The following is a 10,694-nucleotide window of genomic DNA, read 5'->3' as shown; positions in this document are numbered from 1 at the left end:
TAATAAAAACTCATAAATTAAATAAAAATCAGAAACCATCATAGTCACTAGTGATATAGTTGAAATTGTTATTGTCCACGATGATATGATATATTTTTTGAAAAAATATTATAATTAAAAAAACTATTTTGAATTTTGAATTTTCTATTTTTTAAAAAAGTTTATGAACTTTTTATTTAGTTCTTCTCTATTTAAATTTAATCTTATTTATTATTAAATTTTTAGTTATTTTTATTTTGTTAAAATTTTAGAAAATTATTTAATTTTCTTAAATTTTAATTTATTTTTTATTATGTTTTCATTTTTGTGAATTTTATTAAAAATTTCGATTTATTTATTATTTGAATTTATTAATTTATTTATTTTGTTTTTTATTAATTAATTAATTATTTTTGAAAAATTACCTGCTGAACCGGTCAACTTTTTGCTTTGGAGGTTTTTTGTGATACAAATGTCACTTTGAAGGTTAAAAGTGTTAGTGAAAAAACTTTAAATATGTGCTAGTAAGTGACACTTTGAGCGTCTTTATGCGATTTTCCCTTTCAAAATATATTGACGTTTAAAGGAGTTTTTAACTATGTTACATGGAAACATAAATTAATACGTGAAAGCGGAAACATATGCAAGTGCAGAAATGAAATTTTGATAAAGATTAGAAAATGGATACGTGTTTGAAGCATATATCTAAATATATATAATTTATTTTATAAAATTTAGAGATAAAAATTATATGACTTAAATTTAAAATAAAGCATTTATTTATTTATTATAATTTTGAAATGATTTCATATTAAAGCTGTGAAATATACATAAATTAAGTTTAAAAGAAATTATTATATTAGTTATTTTTACGATACTTTATAAATAATTGACACAATATATTTGAATATATGATATATCTTTAATAAAAACCTCAATGCATAAAGATAATTTATAGTATTAGTTTTAATATTTGTATGTTTCTATTCTCTCTATTTTATCACTATTAAAATTTGGATTTTATATAAATTTAAAACTAAATTATATTTTTATTGGTTTTGTGACATTATGTTTAAAAAAAAAGGAAATGTGATTCTAAAATAGAATCATAAGCTTCCAACGTGTTTTAAAAAGAATATTTTAGAAACGTTTTAGAAGCGAGATTTCATAAAATTCCACAAGATTCCGATTCTGAAGCGGAAAACGGACGTCCGATAAAACTTCTGTGCAACCTAGGTTTTTAATATTTTAAAATAGATTATGTTTCATATTTTAATATAATTTTTATTTTATTTAAAGTTGTATAACCAAAATATTTTATAGTGTATTTTGTAATTAGTTTAAAAATTTAATTTATATATTTTAATCATATTTTTAACAGAAAACAAGATTTTTAGTAATGGTGTGTTTTTCTAAAATTTAAAGTAGTTTGAAACAGCTATTAACTGTACAAATTACAATATGTACACTAGCAAATGGCGGTTTGAGTGGCTATCTTCGAAAGCTGGAATTATTTGTTTGTTTTTTTAAATATAGAAGACTATCCACTCGTACTATGAATGGTGATGCAGATAAAAAATACAAATAAAATAGAAAATATAAATCAAGTAGAACAAATACAAATCTAACAAATCTTATTAATTTATATTTCATTTGTTCTACTAAAATAAATGTTTTGGAATTTTTTTTTTATAAAGATAAAATTTTTGTGTTCTCAAAAAATTGTAAATTTAAAGAAAAATGACTTTATTGAATAACTATTAGTTACAATTATTAAAAATTAAAAATTACAGAAAATGATACTTTTATTATAGTTATTTAATGTGTTTCTAATACGTGTAAAAACACTATAAATATATTTTTATGGAACAAAGAGAATATGTAAAAACAAAATATGTTTGATATTTCATTGTGCAAAAGTATTAAGTAATTATAAATAACTCTAAATTCTACAAGTATATGCAGTTAAAATATGAAAATATATGCATAAATTCATTAAAATATTTATATAAAATTATTAATTACTTCTTGAAAATATTATACATAATTTTTATTTGTCATATATTTTAGTAGGATAGGAAAATAACATCAGTAACTATATATTGCAACAAAATTATAATAAACAAGAAGACATAAACTAAATATGTATAGTTTTCTATAAGCGTATTTATAGAAGATAATATAAATTGGTTCAGTTCGTCGCATTGTCAGATTCATTTTTCTTTTTGTCCATTCCTATTTAAGCCCTACTAATAATACCCAATTCCAGTTTTCTTTGGATCAACTACCTAGTTCCAGTTAATGAATCTATTACCTACAATCTAAAGTTCTAGACCAGTGATGACTTACACTAATCCTAGAAAGTAAACAACTAATTACCAGATTTGAAATCATGTGTACAGTGATGACTTACATTAATCCTAGTAAGTAAACTACTAATTAACAAATTTGAATATTTTTGAATAATTTTGATTAATTTTATTTCAATTTAGTGTTTTCAGAATTCAGTTCAAATCAACTATCTGTTTATACTCTACAAAATATTTTAAAATCTAAATTACTAAAGAAAATTAAAAAAATTGAGCATTTTAAAATTTATAATTAACTTCCGAAATATACATTAAATTGAATACTTTAGCTATTTATTCATGTTTAAGATATTTATTTGTTATTTCATGTATTAATTAGAATTTATGATATTTATTTGAGATGATTTTGAAATTTTTTGAGTTTATAAATTTTTTTTCAAATATCCATTTGGTTCAAGTAAAACTCAAAATACAGTATAACTAAACTCATTCAGATATTCATATTGAGTTTAGTTTGGATTCCTTTTGAGAAACTACTTAAAATAAATAAGTTTGTTACAACTTTTCAAAAATATCTTAACGTTTGGATTTAAGATTTATTGATTATTTTTAAGGTTCAATATGGTGGGGTTGAGTTTATTAACTTTTATAAATGCTTATTGATATTTATAAATGATTTTAAAAAGTTCATTTAGTTATTTTCATCATAAATTTAGGGTATTTATGAAAATGGTCATTTTAAGATAAAATTAAAAATAGTATCAAATTTACGGTAAATTTTTTTTCCTTTCTGTATTGGTTCAGTTCGGATTGTCGGATTTGTTTTACCTACAATCTAAAGTAGAGACCAGTGATGACTTACGCTAATCCTAGCAAGTAGAGATGGCAATTGGGTTCTCCCGTCCCGTTCCGTCCCGAACCGCTGCGGGTTCGACTTCTGGCAGTACACGGCGGGCCTGTCCCGCGCGGGATGCGGTCCTGAAACTAGCTGCCCAATCCCGTACTGCGAAATATGCAGGCCTTCGCGGGCCGTCCCGCGGGACATCGAATATTACATTGTTTATTTCTACATGCACAAATAAACATAGACATGAATTGATTTTTATCTTGCACATGATCGAGTATACTCTTACAAGATCAATACATTAAGCTTATACAAAACAAATGTATTTATTATCATTTATGATGGTTTGAAGAAGCTCTACCAGTGCAGATTAGAGGCTCTTGGGAGACCGGAAGCATCATCGACACTGAAACCACCATCAATGGAGTTCTATAGTGTCTAATCTCTCTCTCTCTCTCTCTCTCTCTCTCTCTCTCTCTCTCTCTCTCTCATGTGAAAGCATAAATGGAGACTTAGGATTGTCGCAAAATCCCGCGGTTTAACCCATCCCGCTTTTGACCCGTCCCATTTTAAGCCCATCCCGCTTTGAACCTGTCCCGCTTTGAGGCCCGCGGTCCAGGTCCTTGATTGCCATCCCTACTAGCAAGTAAACAAACTAGTTAACAAATTTGAATCATGTGTACAGTGATGACTTACATTAGTCCAAGCAAGTAAACCACTAATTAACCAATTTGAAATCATGTGTGCAGTGATGACTTACACTAATCCTAGGAAGTAAACTATAATTAACCAATTTGAAATCATGTGTGTGATCTGTAATTCCATAAATGATTAGACCATATGCACACAGACTACATGTAATGAGTGGTTCGGTGGTATAATCATGATTAAGACTACTAACTAAATTAGTGACCTACACAGACTCTACATAGCCGGCGTCCTCACATGGGCAACTTTATTAAAGGTCTCACATGGACACTGTCTCCTGTCTTGTCACACTAGGCTTTGTCTCTCCACCACTTCCACAGTTTATATATACCAAAACCTCCATCCTTTCTACTCAGATCACACTCACTTTAAACCAAAAAAATCTCAAACCTCTCTGATGGATCTCCGGTTACCATCTAAGGTTCTTGAGCACATCTTCTCCTTCGTCGACTCCAACGAGGATCGAAACTCTGTTTCTCTGGTCTGCAAGTCATGGTTCGAGACCGAGCGGCTAACTAGAAAAAGGGTCTTCGTCAGAAACTGTTACGCGGTCACTCCCGCGGCGGTTGCACGGCGGTTCCCGGGGATGAGGTCTCTGACTCTTAAAGGGAAGCCTCACTTCGCCGACTACAACTTGGTTCCTGACGGTTGGGGTGGTTACGCTTGGCCGTGGATTGAGGCTATGGCGGAGAAGAGCCCGTCTCTTGAAGAGTTGAGGTTGAAGAGGATGGTTGTGACTGATGAATGCTTGGAGAAGATCGCTGCTTCTTTCAAGGACTTTAAGGTTCTTGTGTTGACTTCTTGTGAAGGTTTCTCTACTGATGGTCTTGCAGCCATTGCAGTAGCTTGCAGGTTCGGTTCAAAACACACAAATAACCTCTATTCTTTATTTTGGATAATTCAGATTATTTAATAAAAATATTTAGATATTTTAGAATAATTTTGCTTAATTCCGGTATATTTTAATATTTTTTAAATATTTTAAGTATTTTTAATATTTTTAATAAAAAATTTAAATATATATATATATATATGAGTGATTTTGATTAATATTCATAGTAGCACCATATATGAAGAATATAGCCATACATGAAAAGCTGTGTCAATTTGGTACCAAACTAGACAACGATCTCTTTTTCAGTGCGTGAGAAATAATTAACATATACTCGATATCATACTATACTATATTTGTCCAATATATAGTACAGAAAAATTATTTTATAACAACAACTATCATGAAGAGCATGAAGAAAATAAAAAGGTTGAAAAAGATGAAAGGTTTGTAGAGAATACACTATACCCTAAACTTAAACTATATACCCAAACTATATACCCTAAATCCAAGCCATATACTCTAAACCGTAAACCCAAACCAAACCAAAACAATATACCCTAAACCCAAACCCTAACCCAAACCATATACCATAAACCCAAACCATATACCCAAACTATATACCCTAAATCCACACCATATACCCTACACCCTACACCCAAACCAAACCCAAACAATATACCCTAAACCCAAACCTAAACCCAAACTATATACCCAAACCATATACCCTACACCAAAACCCCAAACCCTAAACCCAAACCATATACCCAAACTATATACCCTAAACCCAAACCCTATTCCTAAACCCTATTCCTAAACCCTAAACTCAAACTCTTATCTATTACGTGACTATGCTATACATGTTATGGTATAGAATACTCAACACATCCATAAACTTTGTATGTATAAAATTCTCCAAAATTTCCTTAGAGAGAAATGATGAGTGGCGACGGTGTTGGAGAACAAAACAGTGTAACTGATCAAGTAATGAGTAAGAAGAATCAAGAGGCAGAGAAGGAGATACAAATTCCAAAAGAAAAGAAAAAGAAATGTATTGTACTATACTGTAATTTAAAATAGTATGGAACATATGACGCATGTTTGTTTTGAAAGTTTGTTTTGAAAGTTTCAAAATATATGTTTGGTTTGGAACCATGTACCCTAAACCCTAAACCCTAAACCCAAACAATATACCCTAAATCCTAAATCAAAACTTTAAACCCAAACCATATACTCAAACTATATACCCTAAACCCAAACTCTAATCCTAAAAACTAAACCCAAACTTTTATCCATTATGTGACTATGCTATACATGTTATGGTATGGAATACTCGACACACCCACAAACTTTGTATATATGAAATTTTCTAAAATTTTCTTAGAGAGAGATGATGAGTGACGACATTGTTGGAGATCAAAACAGTGTAACTGATCAAATAGTGAGTAAGAAGAATCAGGAGGCATAATAGGAAATACAAATTGCAAAAGAAAATAAAAAAAATATATCGTATTTTACTGTAATTCAAAATAGTATGGAATATATGATGTATGTTTCTTTTGACGTTTGTTTGTTTTGAAAGTTTCAAAATATGTTTGTTTTGAAAGTTTCAAAAAATATTAAGTTTAGAAAAAAATCTATGTTTTTATTATATAAAATACAAAATTCAATAATTATTTTAATAGAAATTTAAAGCAATTAGAAGTTGATGGAGAAGACATCTTTGTAAGAAGAAAAGAAAAAGAAAAAAAATTGGTTACACCTAAATGTGTGATTGCCAAGGCTAATACAGCCATTAATACACAAATATCATAGCACTTTCTTTGTTATGGGTATACAATCAATATAAATCCTACAATGGATATGAGGCCATATTTCCCTATATATATATATATATATATTTGGTTTTTCAGTTCAATTATTTTAGATATATAAATATAGGAACGGCTTGAACATTTGATGATTCGTCCAATTTCAATTCGGGTTGTTACAAGTTTCATAACTAACAACTTTTGGTTTCTTCTTGTCTGAATTTAAAAAAAAAACAGGAACCTGACAGAGCTGGAACTGCGAGAGTGCATAGTTGAAGATCTTGGAGGAGACTGGCTTAGCTACTTCCCAGAGACTTTGACTTCTCTAGTCTCTCTTGACTTCTCTTGTTTAGACTCAGAGGTTAAACTCTCAGACTTGGAGCGTCTGGTGAGCAGGTCTCCAAACCTCAAGTCTCTCAAGCTGAACCGAGCTGTGAGTCTACACGCTCTCGGGAGCTTGCTTTGTCTAGCTCCACAGCTGGTTGAGCTTGGCACAGGTTCTTTCTCAGATAAGCTGGATCAAGAAGCGGTTTCAAAGTTAGCACAAGTTTTTACAGAGTTGAAGGAGCTTAAGAGCTTGTCTGGTCTTTGGGATGTCCTCCCTGAGTATATTCCACTTCTTTACTCTGTTTGTCCTGGTCTTACCTCGTTGAACTTGAGCTATGCTACTGTCCAAATGCCTGATCTTGTCGAGCTTCTTAGTCGATGTTCCAACTTGCAGAAGCTATGGGTAAGTATCATGCATTCCTGTAATTCATTTTTTTTTCTTGGAATCTCTAAATCATATTTTAAATTATTTGATTATTTTATAATTAAATATAGTTAAAATTGATAAGTATATGAACTATATTACATAAGTTCGGGTATCTATTTGGTTTTCGGTTCTGTTTTTCTTGGTTCTAGAGATATAGATCCATTTGGAATGGTTTTCAGTTTGGTTCTTCGGTTCTGGATATTTGGTTTTTGGTTCTGTTTTTTTTGTTCTAGAGATATAAGATCGGTTCGGAATGGTTTTCAGTTTGGTTCTTCGGTTCTGGATATTTGGTTTTCAGGTTCTGTTTTTTTTCAGTTCTGTTTTTTGGTTCTAGAGATATAAGATCCGTTCGGAATGGTTTTCAGTTTGGTTCGTCGGTTCTGGATATTGGGTTTTTGGTTCTGTTTTTTTTCGGTTTTTTTTTTCTAGAGATATAAGATCGGTTCGGAATGGTTTTCCATTTGGTTCTTCGGTTCCGGATAAACATGCCATGCCTATTTACTATGTTGGTTTCTTACTACTAAATGAGATGTTTCCTCACAGGTAATGGACTTGATAGAGGACAAAGGTCTTGAAGTTGTTGCCTCGTCTTGTAAGGAGCTGCGAGAACTAAGGGTGTTTCCATCTGGAGCTGATGTCGATGAAACAAATGTAGCTTTGACTGAACAAGGTCTGGTCTATGTGTCTGAAGCCTGTCCAAATCTTGAATCTGTTCTCTACTTCTGCGCCCAGTTTACGAACGCAGCTTTGGTTACCATAGCAAAAAACCGTCCAAATCTCAAATGCTTCCGCCTCTGTGTGATAGAGCCATTTGCTTCTGATCACGAAACACATCAGCCACTCGACGAAGGATTCAAAGCGATAGTTGAGAGCTGCAAGGACCTTCAACGTCTCTCCGTCTCTGGTCTCCTCACTGACAAGGCCTTTGAACACATTGGGAGACATGGCAAGAAGCTTAAGATGCTATCAATAGCGTTTGCTGGAGACAGTGACTTGATGCTTCATCATTTGCTGTCTGGATGTGAGAGTTTAAACAAGCTAGAGATAAGGGATTGCCCTTTTGGAGACACTGCTCTGCTTGAAAACGCTGCGAAGCTAGAAACCATGCGGTCCCTTTGGATGTCGTCTTGCGGTGTTAGTTTCGGTGCTTGCAAGCTCCTGAGTGAGAAAATGCCAAAGCTAAATGTTGAAGTCATTGATGAACATTCTCCAGAGACGAGACCTGACAGCTCACCAGTTGAGAAGATATACATTTACAGAACAGTCGCAGGACCGAGAATGGACATGCCTGAGTTTGTGTGGACAAAACACAAGAATCCAGAGATTGGAGTTTCACATCTAGCCATAGAGTAAAGTTGATGTTTCAGAAGTTTCACCTTCTATTTATGTTTGTTGTCTCAACTAAAATGTTGGAATCATCAGAGCAATATAAGCATTTCAATAACTTTGTAATATGTTAAGCAAATCTCGTGTCTTTGTACTTAAGGTTTGGAATAAAAATTTCTCAATAAGATATATATTCATCAGTTTATGAAAAGAACACAACAAACACCAATGCGCTGATACCTACCTACCTGCAAAGCCGATTCAAAAACTACAAATGTTTTACCTCAAAACATGAAAGCAAGGTTGTCTTGAACATGAGGTTCTGGTTCGATCGTTATCGCACCAAATCTGAGTCTCATAAGGAACACTAGATAGTTATCTTCAACACAATAAACATAGTAAGTCATTAATTATATATCCTCAACTTTCTTCTAATCACCGTTACATACTACATAATACACATGGCACATGCTACATGCACACACTGTAGCAATCATATGATCATCCTAAAACTAACGTTCTTCCTAATCCTTCTTAATGAGTTTCTTACTGATAAAAGCAGGGTTGTAGTGACTGTTTGGAGAGAAAGACCACCGCCTCCTAATCTCTTCATGTTCTTCCTCCTTGAGTTATTCCTTGTATCATCAGTCTCCTCCTGTCCATCTCTTTGGTAAAAGTTCTTCAAGCTACAACAATACTTAAAATAATTGTTTCGAGAAAGGGGGAAAAAGAAAATTATGAATCCTAATTGTAATCGGCGGCGACTGGAGTCTCTGGACTTTTTGGAGACCCCAAAACTTAGAGGGGTGTATTGAATTAATGATTTGAGAATGGTTTGATGGATTTTAGATATGGTGGGATTCAAAGAGAGTTTGAGTAAATATAACTGGTTTTGGTAAGATTTTAAAAAAGGACGCAGAAATTGGGAAAATTGTCTTTTAAATCACGAACTTTCAAATTTGGTTGAAAAAAAGCCTGAACTTTCTCTTGGACCATTTAAAGCATCAATTTAATTTGACTAGCCATTTTAAACATCAATTTAGTTTGACTAAACCAAATTAAGCACGACGTTAACTCGGATAACAGAATGATTAAACAGAGTTAAATGTCGTCTCTAATCTCCGTTAAGTCCAAAACGACGTCGTTTAAAAATCTTTTAAAAATATGCATTTGAGTGGAATCGAACCCGTGACAATAGACACACACATGTAAGGCTCAAACCACTAGACCACTTAAATATTTTTTAACATGATTGACTAGTAATAGTTAGTATTGTGAAACCTCCAAATCATCTTATTCAACCCTAAATCCCTAATTAATTTTATAAATATTAAAAATTGTAAATAAATTATTAACTATTCAAAAATTTGTGAACATTACTAAAAATATTAAACTTATAATAATTATTAACTTAACTATAATATTAAGTTTTATTTACAAGTATTATTAAAAATACTACTTATAATAAAAATCATTTTGTTTTATTAGTAATTAAAAATCATCTAGTAATTAAAATTATAATTAACAATCATTTGGTATACTATTAATTAAAAATTATAATTAATTATTATTATAAATCAGACAAGTTATTATTAACTATAATTGTTTATTATAATTTTTAATAATACTAAAAGATTATATTTTTAAAAATCATAATTTAAAATCATTTTGTATTATTATTAGTTAAAAATATAATTAAAAATCATTTAGTTATTTATACTCACAAAATTTCAAATAACTAATAAGCTATTTACAAGTTTTAATATTTATAAAATCATTTAGGGATTTAGAGTGGAAGAAGATGATTTGGAGGTTTCACGATAATAGGTATTATTAGTCAATAAAGTTCAAAAAGTGCAAGTAGTCTAGTGGTTTGCGCGTTACATGTGTGTGTCTTTGGTAACAGGTTCGATCCACCCAGATGCGATTTTTTAAAAGATTTCTAAACGACGTCGTTTTGAACTTAACGGAGATTAGAGACGGCATTTAACTCTGTTTAATCATTCTGTTATCCGAGTTAACGTCGTGCTTAATTTGGTTTAGTCAAACTAAATTAATGTTTAAAATGGCTAGTCAAATTAAATTGGTGCTTTAAATGGTCCAAGGGAAAGTTCAGGCTTTTATTCAACCA

General features: G+C 31.2%; 1 protein-coding gene across 1 annotated transcript; it reads left to right on the top strand.

The window, feature by feature from the left end:
• Positions 1-4,140: 4,140 nt before the first annotated feature.
• On the top strand, positions 4,141-8,763 carry LOC108847386 (GRR1-like protein 1). The gene is made up of 3 exons (XM_018620616.2): positions 4,141-4,692; positions 6,721-7,213; positions 7,781-8,763. The coding sequence occupies exons 1-3, from the start codon at positions 4,238-4,240 to the stop codon at positions 8,588-8,590; spliced, it is 1,758 nt and encodes a 585-aa protein (XP_018476118.1). The 5' UTR covers positions 4,141-4,237; the 3' UTR covers positions 8,591-8,763.
• The last annotated feature ends 1,931 nt before the right edge of the window (positions 8,764-10,694 follow it).

The sequence above is a fragment of the Raphanus sativus genome, chromosome 3, assembly GCF_000801105.2.
Source record: "Raphanus sativus cultivar WK10039 chromosome 3, ASM80110v3, whole genome shotgun sequence".
In the NCBI taxonomy this organism is placed as follows: domain Eukaryota; kingdom Viridiplantae; phylum Streptophyta; class Magnoliopsida; order Brassicales; family Brassicaceae; genus Raphanus; species Raphanus sativus.
The sequence above is the reverse complement of the archived record's forward strand: the minus strand, read 5'-3'. Positions and strand labels throughout refer to the sequence as shown.

What these genes read in the sequence shown, in the direction of transcription:
- LOC108847386 (XM_018620616.2), top strand. Translation starts at nt 4,238, where the DNA reads ATGGATCTCCGGTTACCATCTAAGGTTCTTGAGCACATCTTCTCCTTC. An exon ending in GCCATTGCAGTAGCTTGCAG is followed by an intron (nt 4,693 to 6,720) that starts GTTCGGTTCAAA and finishes AAAAAAAAACAG; the next exon opens with GAACCTGACAGAGCTGGAAC. An exon ending in CCAACTTGCAGAAGCTATGG is followed by an intron (nt 7,214 to 7,780) that starts GTAAGTATCATG and finishes GTTTCCTCACAG; the next exon opens with GTAATGGACTTGATAGAGGA.